This window comes from Phyllobates terribilis, unplaced genomic scaffold (genome assembly GCF_046119375.1).
Source record: "Phyllobates terribilis strain yellow unplaced genomic scaffold, ASM4611937v1 Scaffold_3433__1_contigs__length_78903, whole genome shotgun sequence".
Taxonomy (NCBI): Eukaryota; Metazoa; Chordata; class Amphibia; order Anura; family Dendrobatidae; genus Phyllobates; species Phyllobates terribilis.
The window spans coordinates 61,392-77,080 of record NW_027366186.1 but is presented as its reverse complement, the minus strand read 5'-3'; the positions used below and the strand labels follow the sequence as shown (position 1 = coordinate 77,080).

General features: G+C 40.3%; 1 protein-coding gene across 1 annotated transcript; it reads right to left on the bottom strand.

Annotated features, from left to right (window-relative positions):
- Positions 1–2,319: 2,319 nt before the first annotated feature.
- Positions 2,320–7,002, bottom strand: LOC141247946 (uncharacterized). The gene is made up of 5 exons (XM_073669297.1): positions 5,505–7,002; positions 4,920–5,159; positions 3,842–4,478; positions 2,928–3,706; positions 2,320–2,789 (listed from the first exon to the last, which is right to left on the bottom strand). The coding sequence occupies exons 1-5, from the start codon at positions 7,000–7,002 to the stop codon at positions 2,320–2,322; spliced, it is 3,624 nt and encodes a 1,207-aa protein (XP_073525398.1).
- Between the last annotated feature and the right edge of the window lie 8,687 nt (positions 7,003–15,689).

The following is a 15,689-nucleotide window of genomic DNA, read 5'->3' as shown; positions in this document are numbered from 1 at the left end:
AGAGTAGGTGGTACATTGACAATGAATGATCATGTCACATGACAGGTAATCCCTCTATTCTACTCTCAATTCAAGCTAAAGATGGAGGTAGTGTATCTTTTGGTGACAAGAAACAGGGTAGAATCAAGGCAAGCGGGAGTGTTCATCTCACTAACGCTATCCAAGTTAAAAATGTAAACCATGATGAAAGTCTCAAGTTCAACCTCTTAAGTGTAGCTCAGTTGTGTGATCAAGGGGGGAATGAAGTCACATTCAGCACAACTTAATGAGTTGTGCAAATCAAGAGATTCTAATGAAATGTAAGTGTTGTGACAATATTTACCTATTTGATTATAGCTTTTCCCCAACTAGACAGATGTGTCTCGCTACACTCAAAGAGCATTCAAATCTATGGCATCAACACATGGGACACGCCACATGCATCTTCTACACAAGCTACAATGAAAAGGCCTTGTTCGTGGTCTCCCTCGCATCAAACCAGATTGACTTCGCGCTCTAAATGCTCAAAATCCAAAGCGACTAGAAGTTCCTTTATCCCAAAGAAATTAGTGTCCAATAAAGCGCCCCTAGAGCTCATACACATGGACCTATGTGGACCACTATGCATTCAAAGAAAGGGAGGTAATCGCTACATCTATGTTTTAGTTGATGATTATTATCGGTTCACCTAGACTCTCTTCCTCAAGTCTAAGGGTGAAGCATTTGATGTTTTTCACAACTTAGCACTTCTTCTAGAAAAGAGCTTAGGTCTCCCTATGCGTGCAGTTCGCTCATACAATGAGACTTAATTCAAGAATAGCAAGTTCCTCACATTTTTCCAAGACAAAGGGATTGAGCATAACTTCTCAGCTCCCCGAACTCCTAAGAAAAACGGTGTGGTTGAATGCAAGAATAGAACCCTGGAAGAAATGGCTAGAACTATGTTGCTTTCCAATGGTTTACCATCACATTATTGGGCACGAGTTGTGAGCACAGTGAGTTACATTATTAACCGGGCTATGTGAAGGCCTATGTTAGAGAAAACTCCCTATGAATTGCTCAAAGGACTTACACCTGACATCTCGCACTTAAAAGTGTTTGGATGTAAGTGATATGTCAATAACAATGGGAGGGATCTCTTAGGAAAAATTAATGCCATGAAAGACAAAGATATATTCCTAGGTTGCGCTCCAGCTAGTAAGGCGTACAGGGTACTAAATCAGAGGACAATGGAGATAGAGGACATCATTCATGTGAAATTCGATGAACAGCCTCTTGATTCTACTCCATCTACAAGTGAAGACACATTCCTAAATGTTAGTCAACCTTCACTTTCTATTCACCTTCCCTCCTCTTCTCTCTGTGAAAATTCAGGTAGCGATGATGAAGATGAAGACGATATTGGTCTCCCTTCAAACACTGGAGTCTTGTTGAATGATGTTGAAGATTCAGCGAGTCCAAGCTCTATTGATTTAGGTACACCTGAAGTTGCAGCGGGACCCTCTCCTTCTCAAGCGGATCGTGCGGAAACTCAAGCGAGTCCTGGTGATATCGCTGAAAGCTTGTCAGCAACAACTCAAAGAAATAAAACCACCTTGACTCTCCCATATTCAACTCAAGTTAAAGTGCGTGATTATCAGTAGATGAAGGATCATCCAGTGCATTGATGTAGGGATATCCCTACAAGGCTCGGATCTAGAGTTCAAACCTTTCAAACATCAAGAACAAGTGTTCTAGATGTTATCCTAGCTTGGAAACAAGCTTGGATGCAAAATAGAGATAGAAGTGAGATGAAAGCAAATGGGATACGTTCTTGAGTGATCCTTATTCACTCTTGCAAGCACCTTGGACTTAACCTCAACACAATGCAAGCCAATAAGAAACAAACAAGCTATAACACAACACAACTAGGGGATATACCACCTAGAGCACCATGAGTTTCCCTAATCAAGTTCATACAATAACAATCACACAAACAAGATATAATTGGGCAAGAGATACTGGTTGTTTTTAGTTGTTCAACCAACAAACCAAGGTGGCCTTCAAATGATAGAAAAGGAGTCTATGCTCAACTTACAACTTGTGTGTTTAATCAATTCAAAGGCCCCTAAAAATGAGCTATCTCTTGGCTTTTATACCAAGTGAGAGCCGGCCCTTTGAACCTCATAAAGTTCACTTACTTAAGACCAAAATACCCTAAGAAATGTTTCATAACAAACATAAGGAAACTTGTGCAAAATGCACTTGAAAGTGACATAGCCGGCTAGAGGGTCTATCCGGGTATGTCCCAAAAGTTAGCTCTTTGTAGCTTGACTTGGTCCAGAAATGACCAAGTGTTCTTCATGGAATTTGTGGAGGAGAGATACCTCTTTGACATATCAAAAGAGTAGAGGCAATGGGCTTCATCTCCTGGTCCATATTGAGAGCTAAAGTGGCATGTATAACTTGATCTTTGATCCTCTTAGCCATGGCTCTTGTGATTGCTCCTTGAGGAGTTGATGATAGGGATGCTCCTGCATCATTCCCTCCTTCTTTTGAAGGGCCTGACCTCAGGCCATCTTCAGTATTGATGATTGGAGCCTCTTCTTCTTGTTCTTCTCCTTCACTAGCTTCTTCATCAACATTCTTGAAAAGAGTAAGGTCTCCAAAGTTGAAAGTGGGATTGACTCCATACTCTTCTGGGAGGTCAATGACATAAGCATTGTCACCAACCACTCTTATCACTTGGAAAGGTCCATCCCCTCTTGGTGAGAGCTTGGAAGTCCTTAAGTTGGGAAATCTGTCCTTCCTTAGGTGCACCCACACTAGATCTCCTTCTTTGAGTGTGACCTTCCTCCTATGCTTGTTCTTTGCCTCAGCTACACTTGTGGCTAAGCTCTCCAACCTCTCTCTGGTCCTTTCATGTAGCTCCTTGATGAGTTTAACCTGGTTCCCTGCACTATATTCACACTTCTCTTTGCTAGGCAAAGGAATAAGATCAAAGGGGGTTAGAGTGTTAGTACCATACACACACATAAAAGGACTTACCTTGGTGCTTGAGTGTGTGGCCCTATTGTAGGCAAACTCAACATGTGGCAGAATGTCTTCCCATGCTTTAAGGTTAGTCTTAATCAAGGCTCTAAGCATGGTCCCTAAAGTCCTATTAGTCACTTCAGTTTGTCCATCAGTTTGGGGGTGACTAGATGTAGAAAATAAGAGCTTGGTTCCTATCTTTCCCCATAATGTTCTCCAAAAATGACTAAGGAACTTAGGATCCCTATCACTCACTATGGTCCTAGGTAGGCCATGTAGTCTAACAACCTCACTAAAGAATAAGTTGGCTACACTAGTTGCATCTTCAGTTTTATGACAAGGTATAAAGTGAGCCATCTTACTAAACCTATCCACCACCACAAAAATAGAATCTCTGCCCTTCCTAGTCCTAGGTAACCCTACAATGAAGTCCATACTAATGTCTAACCATGGGGCACTAGGGATAGGTAGTGGTGAATACAAACCTTGAGGTTTCACTTTGGATTTGGCCTTAAGGCACTCAATGCATCTTTTAAGCATATGTTCTATGTCTTTGAGCATGTGAGGCCAAAAGAAATGGGAACTCAGTATAGCATGGGTCTTGTCCCTACCAAAATGTCCCATTAAACCTCCTTTGTGAGATTCCTCCACAAGAAGAAGTCTAAGAGAACACTTAGGTATGCACACCCTATCAACCTTGAATAGAAATCCTTCAAACAAGTAAAACTTGCCTAAAGGTCCCTTTTCAAGGCAATGAACATATATATCACAAAAATCAGAATCATTACTATAAAGCTCTTTGATGTAGGTGAATCCTAACACCTTTGAATCAAGGGTGGTTAGCAAGGTATGCCTCCTAGAGAGTGCATCTGCCACTACATTGTCTTTCCCTTTCTTATACTTGATAATATAAGGGAAAGTCTCAATGAACTCCATCCACCTACCATGTCTCCTATCAAGCTTGTCTTGGCTTCTAAAATGCTTTAGTGACTCATGGTCAGTATGCAAGACAAACTCATTAGGCCACAAGTAGTGTTGCCAAGTTTTCAACACCCTAAACAAAGCATACAACTCTTTATCATATGTAGAGTAATTTAGAGTTGCACCTTTGAGTTTTTCACTAAAGAAGGCAATAGGTTTACCTCCTTGCATTAGCACACCTCCAATGCCCACTCCAGAAGCATCACATTCCACTTCAAAAGGCCTTGTGAAATCTGGAAGCACTAGTAGGGGTGCCTCGGTTAGCCTTGCCTTAAGCTCTTGGAATGCCTCTTCTTGGCTGGTTCCCCATTGGAAAACAATGTTCTTCTTTGTAAGCTCAGTAAGGGGTGAAGCAATGGTGCTAAAATCCTTGACAAATCTTCTATAGAAGCTAGCAAGCCCTTGGAAACTTCTCACTTGTGTTGCACTAGTTGGAGTTTGCCATTCTTGTATTGCTTTAATCTTCTCTTTGTCAACCTCCAAACCCTTGGAACTCACTACAAAACCTAAGAATGAAACAGAATCTGAGTAGAAATCACATTTCTTAAGGTTAGCATACAAAGAAACTTGCTTGAGTTTGGATAGTACTTCCCTTAAATGATTGGCATGCTCATGGAGTGACTTTGAGTAGATAAGAATGTCATCAAAGTAAACCACCACAAACTGCCCAATGAAGCTTCTTAGGACATGATTCATCAACCTCATGAAGGTTGAAGGAGCATTGGTAAGACCAAATGGCATGACAAGCCACTCATACAACCCAAACTTAGTTTTGAAGGCAGTTTTCCATTCATCACCTTCCCTCATTCTGATTTGATGGTAACCACTCTTGAGATAAATTTTTGAGAAACAAGATGCTCCATGGAGCTCGTCTAACATGTCATCTAACCTTGGTATTGGATGCCTATACTTGATGGTGATGTTGTCGATGGCTCTACAATCCACACACATCCTTAGTGTGCCTTCCTTCTTAGGCACCAACAAAACTGGCACGGCACAAGGGGACATGCTTTCCCTTATGTACCCTTTCTCTAACAACTCATGGACTTGAGTTTCCACCTCTTTACTTTCCATAGGATTCATTTTGTAGGCTGGCCTATTAGGAAGTACCTGCCCTGGAATGAAATCAATTTGATGTTCAATACCTCTTAGTGGTGGGAGTCCATTGGGCAGCTCTTGTGGAAACACTTCATGGAACTCATCTAGCACTTCTTGGATGGCCTTAGGCAATGTGTGGCTGGGTGCTTCTGATGTTAAGGTGTGATTCTTGACCAAGCTCATTAGCATAGCATCCTTGGGCAGAAACTCATCCCTTGGAACTTCCTTGAACACTAGCATGGAGTATTGTCCTTGGAACTTGGAGATGTGCAAAACCAGGGGCTTGTCCTTGGTCTTAAGCCTCTCTTTTGGTACCATCTTGCCCTTATCCTTGGTCCTCTTAGCCTCAGCTGCTTCCACAATTTGAAAAGGAGTCATAGGTTTCAAGGTAATCAACTTGCGATTAACCATGAAATAGTACTTGTTAGAAAAACCATCATGTGTAACTCTATTATCATATTGCCATGGTCTTCCTAAGAGTAAATGACAAGCTTGCATGGGTAATACATCACAAAGTATAGTGTCCACATATGAGCCTAGCTTAAAGGTCACATTACATTGCTTGTGAACCTTGAGTTCTCCACAATCATTCATCCAATGTAGTTTGTAAGGTCTAGGATGCAATATGGAGGGCAAGTCTAATTTTTCTATCAATTCACTACTAGCTATGTTGCAAAAACTACCTCCATCAATAATCACATCACAAACCTTGTCTTTTATCATGCATCTACTATGGAAAATGTTCTCCCTTTGGTTATCTTCAACCAATTCAGTTTGGACACTTAGAACTCTTCTACAAACTAGCACTTCACCATGTTCATAACCTATCTCCTCTGATTCTTCCCCTAATTCCACATCTAGGTCATTACTAGGTTCATTATCTTCATGCTCACTTTCTGATTCATATTGTCCCATAGCATTAATAAACATAACTCTCTTGTTAGGACAATCTCTCATGAAATGGCCTTTACCCTTGCATTTAAAGCACTCTAAACTACTAGATCTAGGGTAAGGAGTATTAGACACATTAGGGGGTTTAGAAGTACTCCCTGAGTTGCCCATGGCTTGGCCTTGGGGCTTAGGTGGATCCCTTTGTGGGTAGGTTCCTTTGGGTGCTTGAGTAGGGGTGGTGCTTGGCTTGTTAGCCCATGGGGTGCTTGATCCCATTGGCCTAGAAGTTGGCCTTGTTGTTTGCACCATCTTAGCCTTCATCTTCCTTTCAACCTTAATAGCATTATGAAATAATTGTTCACTAGTTTCATAAGGATACATATCTACCTCATTGGAGATGGAAGGGTTCAACACCCTTAGAAACCTTGCATTGGTGGCAATGGGGTCTTCTCTGATGTTGGCCTTGATCATGGCCATACGCATTGCATTATACACTTCCTCCACACTCTGATTTCCTTGCTTCAAGGTCTCTAACTTGTGCCTTAGCTCCCTTGCATGGTGCTCAGGTACAAATCTTTCTCTCATGACCCTCTTCATGTCATCCCAATTCTGGATGGGAGGCTCTTGTCTTTCTCTTCTCCCTTGGACCAAGTTATCCCACCACAACATAGCATAATCTTGTAATTCAAGGATAGCAAGCTGTACCTTCTTTTCTTCATTGAAGTTATGGCATGACCAGATTTGGTCCATCTTTCTTTCCCATGCCATGTAGGTATCCGGATCACACTTGCCCTCAAATGGTGGAATCTTCACCTTTATCTTGCCAATGCCATCCTCTTCTCTTGGCCTAGGCACTTGCTCAAACCCTTGATCATGTCTTGGTTGCCTTGGAGCTGGTCCTAGATGGTGTAATGGGGCATGTCTAGGGGCTTGCTCAAAGGGTTGCTCATGTCTAAGTTCCCTAGGAACATACCCATAAGGGTGCTCATTCCTTTGGAACCTTACCCTCCTTCCTCTGCTCCCTCTTCCTCCAAATCTCATGTACCTATCATCCTGAAACTCATCAACAAAATCATCACTATATCAATTCACATTAGGAGAATCAAAGTTAGGAAACTCCCTTTGGTATTGCAAAGATGATGGTCTTGCTAGGGGTGAAACATGTTCTCTAGTTGGTATCCTAATAGGCTCAGGTCTGTTTATGGGTGAGATGGAGCCTATCCTCACATCTTGTCTAGGAATAGGAGCATGGGAGTGTGCATGAGAGGGTTCCCCAGGTTCATACTGGTTCCTTAAGATCCTAGGGGAACTCCTTGGTGATTTCTGTTTTGACTCCAATGTTGCCATCCTACTAGAAAGCTCTTGGTGATTTCTAGCTATGGTCTCATTAAGGGTCCTTATGAGTGAGGCTAGGTCTGGTTGAGGGTTGGTGATACTTTGTTCTGAGTTGATCAAAGGGTTCACCTCCTCTTGTTGAGAATGATGGGGTGAGCTAGACATTGTCACACAAACAACAAGCAAAGATGTTAAGTTAGAGTAATAACTTGTGTTTGATTTGTGTCTTCCCTCACACTCAAAGATAATCTCACAATCTCTGCTCAATACAGTACCTTATAAGTGTGAAATGATTTGAGTGAAGCTAGATTAAGTACACTTAAGGATGCCAAAGAAACAATAGTTATAGCATGCAGTTTAGGTACTTAGGCAAAAACAGAATGTTTAAGTGTGTTTAGCTCAAGAGGGGCGAAGGACTATTACCTTAGTTGTAGGTGAACAAGAAGCCCTTGGAGTCCCTTTGTAATTGCCTTCAAAAGTTCCTTGGAAAAGGCTGAGGATTGTGTTTAGGAAAAGAAGTTAAGTGAACCACCTTAGGTGTACTACTTCTCTTAAGGCTAAAAGGTGGGGTATGGCTTAAGTTGTGAAGGGCACTTGGCAATCCCTTCTCACCGTCTTCACTTAGTATTGTGACCACTTGGTCACGTTCCAAATGTTGCACTTGGAGTACACAACAAAAGGTACAAGGTTTAATTAAGAATAGGCAAGCTGCCACGTTACCCGGGTACAAAAGTGTGTTGCAAGCAACTTTGGGTGTGTGTTTCAAGGGGTCAATGAGCTGCAATGGATGTGACTTTTCTTGATCCTTGTAGTGGAGGTTTTTCTAGGTAGAAGGCTCAGGTCACATCCAAAAAGGCACGACCCAATGAGGCTGCAATGTCTTGTGAATAGGCTAGGTCAACACTTTTGAAAAGGAGAAGTGACACTTTACCGCTTTGGGAAAGGTTTTTGGCTTTAGTGTTTGGACAATCTACTCGTGCCCTTGGTCTGATTTTTGTTGCCCTCAATAGATCAAATGTTGTTCTTCATGGGGCTCATAAGTGTTCTTCGTTTGGTCGTGTTTGGATTGAGGGGTGAAGCTTCAAAGTTGGGTTCTTGACCACTTTTGTGCGTGAAATCAAGCACCCGGTTTACTACTTCTGGAACGATTTTCTTTGTCTTGGTCAGAACGATCTACTTGGTGGAATTGGATGATTTTTGTTGCTGTAGAAAGATCAAGACCTGTACTTTACACTTTGTTCATATTGTTCTTGAAGATGGTTGTGTTTGGTAGGGCTAAAAAGGCTTGGCTTCCGGTATCTTGCTCGGCGCTGGTTCCCGGAACAAGGCACCGGTCCGGGTGAAAGGTTGGTTTTTTTTTCTTGGAACTTCCGTAGTGTAACTTAGGGAATTCCTTAGGCAACTTCCTCACCTTCAACCTTGGTTTTAGTCCTGCAAAAACTTCAAGCAATCATCTTGGTTAGACCAAAGAAACAAGGTAAAGAAAAGGCTAGCTTTTGTGGGTTTTCAACAATGTTTTTGTCAAGTGTTCTTGCAAGAACTTTGCAAGGCACTTGGTTTTGGGTTTTCTAAGGCGAACAAACGATGAACTCACTGAGCTCTGATACCACTTGATGTAGGGATATCCCTACAAGGCTCGGATCTAGAGTTCAAACCTTTCAAACATCAAGAACAAGTGTTCTAGATGTTATCCTAGCTTGGAAACAAGCTTGGATGCAAAATAGAGATAGAAGTGAGATGAAAGCAAATGGGATACGTTCTTGAGTGATCCTTATTCACTCTTGCAAGCACCTTGGACTTAACCTCAACACAATGCAAGCCAACAAGAAACAAACAAGCTATAACACAACACAACTAGGGGATATACCACCTAGAGCACCATGAGTTTCCCTAATCAAGTTCATACAATAACAATCACACAAACAAGATATAATTGGGCAAGAGATACTGGTTGTTTTTAGTTGTTCAACCAACAAACCAAGGTGGCCTTCAAATGATAGAAAAGGAGTCTATGCTCAACTTACAACTTGTGTGTTTAATCAATTCAAAGGCCCCAAAAAATTAGCTATCTCTTGGCTTTTATACCAAGTGAGAGCCGGCCCTTTGAACCTCATAAAGTTCACTTACTTAAGACCAAAATACCCTAAGAAATGTTTCATAACAAACATAAGGAAACTTGTGCAAAATGCACTTGAAAGTGACATAGCCGGCTAGAGGGTCTATCCGGGTATGTCCCAAAAGTTAGCTCTTTGTAGCTTGACTTGGTCCAGAAATGACCAAGTGTTCTTCATGGAATTTGTGGAGGAGAGATATCTCTTTGACATATCAAAAGAGTAGAGGCAATGGGCTTCATCTCCTGGTCCATATTGAGAGCTAAAGTGGCATGTATAACTTGATCTTTGATCCTCTTAGCCATGGCTCTTGTGATTGCTCCTTGAGGAGTTGATGATAGGGATGCTCCTGCATCATGCATAATATAATATCTTCCTACATCCAAGGTACGCAGACTCGCTCTAACACTCAAAGACTATATTCTAGTTCTGCCTTTGTATCTCTATAGGAATCAAAGAACATATCTGAATCACTCTTAGATCCGGACTGGGTTATAGCTATGCAAGAAGAGCTTGAATAGTTCAAGCGAAACCAGGTTTGGCCACTTGTGCCAAAGCCATCTGATAGGACTGTCATTGGAATGCGTTGTGTGTACAAGAACAAGATGGATGACAACGGTGAAGTGGTGCGCAACAAAGCAAGACTAGTTACTCAAGGTTATAATCAACAAGAAGGTATAGACTACGATGAGATGTATCCACCTGTCGCTCGTCTTGAAGCAATTCGATTGTTGATAGCCTACTCTTCACACAAGGGGTTCAAATTATTCTAAATGGATGTGAAGACTGCCTTCCCAATGGTAAGCTTAATGAGAAAGTATATGTTAAACAACCACCAGGATTTGAGGATCCATCTTTTTTAGAGCATGTCTATTTTTTGGACAAAGCGTTATATAGCCTTAAGCAAGCCCCTCGCGCTTGTCTTTCTGATTACCTTCTTCAGTACAATTACAAGAGAGGCCTTGTTTACAAAACTCTTTTATCATGAAAGTTGAAGGTGATGTTTTAATTGTTCAATTATATGTTGACGATATTATATTTGGGTCGACTAACTTGCAGCTAGTAGAAGACTTCAAGACAACCATGAGTCTCAAGTTCAGCATGAGTATGATTAGTGAACTATCATTCTTTCTAGGGATACAAGTGAATCAACTCAAGGATGGCATTCAGATACATCAACAGAAATACATCAAAGAGCTACTCAAGATGTATGGAATGGAGTCAAGCAAGCCTCTACATATGCCTATTTCCACCAAAACTAAACTTGATGTTGATCTTCATGGTGAAGAGGTCGACGTAACCATGTATAGGGGTATGGTAGGTTCGCTTATGTATTTAACTTCATCTAGACCTGGCATTATTTTTGTAGTTGGCACTTGCACTCGTTCATATTTCGATCCCCGAGCTTCTCGTCTAGCTAATGTCAAGCGAATTTTTCGCTACCTTAAAGGGCTGATGATCTGTGTTTATGGTACCCAAGCGGCAGTGAGCTATCTCTTTTAGGCTACACCAATGTCAATTACGTTGGTTATTTGGTTGACAGGAAAAGCACAAGTGATATGGCTCAATTTCTTGGTCCCTTCTTAGTCTCATGTGGCTCGAAGAAATAAAATTTCATTGCCATGTCCACAACAGAAGCCGAGTATATAGCTGCAACTTCATGTTGTTCACAACTTTTATGGATTATGCATCAGCTGGTTGATTATGGCATCTCGCTAGGTACACTTCAAATCTTATGTGACAATACTAGCTTCATCAACATCTCGAAGAATCATGTGCATCATTCCCGGACCAAGCACATTGATGTGCGACACCATTTCTTGCGTGATCATGATGAGCAGAAGAGAATTGAGCTAGTTCATGTATCTAGAGAGGAGCAGATAGCTAATATATTTACTAAGGGACTCAATATGTTACCTTTTCTACACCTTAGACTTCAGCTTGGTCTTATTCCTCTTAATTAGACCTCCTCTTCACTCGTTACAAGTTCTCTTTATATTGGATATGATCTAGCATACTTTATCTTCATTTGGAACTATATATGAGTTGAGCTTCATGTCTTTACATGCTTACATGTACTATCTTTTTGCAAGGCCTATCTAGCTTGACTTGTATATTGAATGCAAACTAAGTACTCTCTTATATATCCATTGCATGCTCTTATTTCTCCATAAATAGAGAGTGGTGATCACATTCTAACCATATTACAAGCCAATAGACATGATCCACTCCTACGGTGTCCCTAGCTAAATGTAATGTAACGCTTCCTAATTCCTTATATAGCTCTACATTAGAAGTATTCATTTTAATGAAAAAAACAGTTACCCTCTTATATGCACATGCTTATTACATGATATATTTTGAGTGTGATTGTGTTCTATCCCTTATGATATGTGCATTTATTCCCCTTACTTATGCTTTAATGTTCATGATGAGCACTTTCCGTTGCATCAAATCTCAAGCGTGAGCTTACTTCTTCCCACTACAAGTAACTAAGCGCCTTGTATGTTCAAGCGCATGATGGGTGAAGTTTTTTATACGGTCTCACAACAATTCAGAATCAACTGAAGTCATTCCAGCAAAGCGGTAATCATATATATCTATCTTGGTCTCGCTTCGAGAGAGCGAGCTAGAGACAGTTGCCAAGATAATGTGGGAAATCATAATCCATAGGTACGCCGACAACGATCACATGCACAACCAATTAAGAACATATGGTAAAGCCGGTGAAAGTAATAAGGAAGAAGGTGATTTGAGTTGATGCTCTTATGTGCTTTCTGATTTTATTGTGCACGTATTTGTTAGACTTGTTAGGATACCATCTATAAAAGGTGTAAGGATAATTTTATATGCTAAGTATGCCTTTGATTGTTTAGAGTACTTTGTGTGCTTCATGGTTACAGTCATACTTAACTAGTCTTTGATTGATTATGCATGTTTGTTGAGTTGAGCTTGACTGTGTAGATTGGTTTAGTTCCCTTTGTCGAGCTAAGTATGAATTTTTCGATGATGCCAAAAGGGGGAAATATACAGGTCTGATCAGGTGCAGGTTGAGATAGAATACTCCTCCGTTGTCAAAATTAAGTTGGATTAAGACCGTCTTGGTCTAAGAGGGAACAAAAGGTAATGTGTTAAGAGTTGTTAAAAGTGTAAGTATATCGCTTATATGCTTATCTGAGTAGTTTGATCGAGCTTAATGATCTAATGAGCTTAACTGAGTACGCTTGAAAAAATTTATATGCTTACCTGTGTATGGGTTTGTCATCATCTAGAAGGAAGAAATTGTTGATTTGAGCTAGAGCTGGAATGAGCAAGCTAAACCTTTCCGCTTGTTTTGATGATATTAAACTCAAATATTTGATGTCATTTGTGTGTTTTAAGCTAACCAGGTCAAGATCGAAGAGTTTACGGTGTAGATTTAACACAAGCGGACTAGCTTTGACCACTAAGGTCTTGCTTTGAGTCTAGCGGGAAAAGATGAATCTCGCCAAGATAGAATAAGGTTTGTAGTGAAGAAATAAGAAGAATGAAGGTCTAGCTTTAAGGCAACGGGTCGCGCTTCAAGCTAGAGGATCGAGCATCAAGTGAAGAGAAGTGAGGAAATACAAGTAATTGATCCAGCGCGACCATGGGTGGAATCCTAGAAGCAAGCTTAGAAGATTTGGTCCAAGCGAAGAAAGGATGGATGCGGGAGTTGGTGAAATGGAGGGCAATGAGATTGAGAGAGCATTTACAATGAAGCGTGAACCAGGGATCGCTGAACTGGACAAGTTGAGAGAAGCACGCAGATTGCCGACGTGGAAGTGCGATCATCATGCTGAAGAAGCATAAAGCGTTGTCGTGCGTGGATGCAATTTTTTTATGGATTGATCACACGGATCATTGAGGTGGCGTTATTTCTTGCAGCGCAAGTGTAGAAAGTCTAGATCTGTGAGAGTTAGTTAGATTTCTATATAAGGCATGCAATAGGTGTTGTTAGGCATGAGCTTATCGAACAATCATAGTGAGATGACGTCGTTGTGCATAGAGCTATAGCCCAAAATACTTAGAGAGCTTGAGAGACTGAATTACTTGTATGAGCCGAACGAAAACTTGTATTGAGAGAGAGTGTTGCACTAGAGAGAAGCTTGGAGAAAACACTAGAGAGAAGCTAGGTGTAGCTTAAGAGTGTTTGTCTCAAGTTTAAGTGTGTAATCAAACTTTTTCTAATACAAGCTAGTGGTAAGTTTTATCCCAGACTTGCTACAAGTCTCGTGTCTCACCTTGAGTAATTCTCGTGCAAGAGCTAAGCATATTTAATTCATATCACTTATACTTCATTGTAGCTAATCTTATTTCCTCACTTAAGCTCTATAGCTTCATATAGCTATAGAGCTACTTAAGAGATTAATCGATCCTACAATATATAACTATTAAAACAATTCCTTTTCTAGTCTTCTTGAGAGTTTTGACTCCACAATTATTTTCTCAAACTCCTATTTGTTTATATATAATAATATATAATTATTAAAGAAATTATTTTTGAAGTATCCTCAAAAGTTTCAAGCAGACGTTGGTGGTTAGCTTTTAGTATTAGAGTTTTAAAAGAAAACAACGATAAGGGAGGACTTACCGTCTTTCTTAGAATGGATGTTTATTTTAAGATGATTTCAGTTTATTTGTCCTTTTTAGTGGTTTATATTTCAGTTGTTAAAATCGGTTAAATGTAGAGAAATTTGATAATATGAGATGAAGTTTGTCCGGTTGTGAATGGATTGCTACAAAATAATTGACAAGTGAGTTTTGTAGGTTTACTGGTTCAAGGTATAAACACCATGATTTCCAATGAAATTTTATGTAGTGTGTTGGTTTGAGATAGAGCTATAATGAGCTAGCTAAACTTTCCCGCTTGTTTTGATGATAACAAACTCAAGTAACTGATGTCCTTCGTGTGTTTTAAGCTAACCAGGTATAGCTCAAGGAGTTTAAGTGTAGCTTAAACACAAGCGGACTAGCTGTGACCACTGAGGGTCTAGCTTAAGGTCTAGCTGGGAAAGCCAAACCTCGCCAAGACGAAACAAGGTGTTAAGTGAAGAAATAACAAGACAGAAGGTCTAGCTTTAAGAGAGAGAGTGGTGCTTTAAGAGAAGAGATACAAGTAATCGGATTAAAGCGTGTCCACGGTGGCATCGTAGGCTCACACTTAGGAGATTTGGTCCAAGGAGAGAATGCCAGTGAGGCTACAGCTTAAGCGAAATGGAAACAACTAGAGGTTATTAGGATTTCTACTTTTGGATAATGGGTGTACAGGGATCACCAAGCTGGACAAATCAAGAGAAGCGTTGACGGCACAGATTGCGAACGTTCAAGCTGAAGAAGCACAAAGCGATATGGAGCATTCCTGCATTTCTAGGATGAAGATGATCACCCGGATCGTTGAGGTGGTTGTCTTAAATGTAGTGAAGTATAGAATTGCTAGCTTAGGGTTGTAAGATAGAATTTCTATATAAGGCATGCATAGGAGTGTTGTTAGGCACGAGTTTTGAGCGTCATGAGCTGAAGACAACAAAGCGATTAAGCTAGAGAGAAATCTAGAGGAAAGCTACATAGAGCTTAAGTCGTTGTAAGCAAAGCTATAGTCTAAAACACTTAGAAGCTTGATAGAGAGTTATTACTTGTATGAGATGAACGATAAATGTATTTTGAGAAAGAGTTGCACAAAGCTATGAGTAGCGTAAGTGTGTAATTTTTATTAATATAATACAAGTTAGTGGTGATTTTCATCCCGGAATTTTTAGAAGTCTAGGGTTCTCACCTTGGTAAATCTTTGCACGAGCCAAGCATATTAATTAATATTAATTGTGCTTAATTGTAGCTATCCACAATCTAACTCTATAGCTTATATAGCTACTTGAGTTTAACTTGAAATTATACAAGTTTAGATCATCGATCCTACAATTGGTATCAAGGCTAAGGTCGCTCTTGTATTGATTCATACTCTCTCAATAGTTTAAGTCATGGGGAATGATAAGCTTACTTTTAACCTAGGTATCTCTTTAGCTAAGCCTCATGTCTTAGATGAGGGAGAACTAGATTGGTGGTTAACCATGACTAAGAACTATATCCAACAAATGGACTATCAATGTAGGAAAATCATAGAGAAAGGTGAAGAGAAGATCACAGCTGAAAAGGACACATTCAAATGGGGTCCAACCGAATATGGAGCTCTCGAGAAAAATGCAAAGGTTAAGAAACTCATTCTAAATGCTCTCTCTCAGAAAGATATAGACAAAATCATGTCAT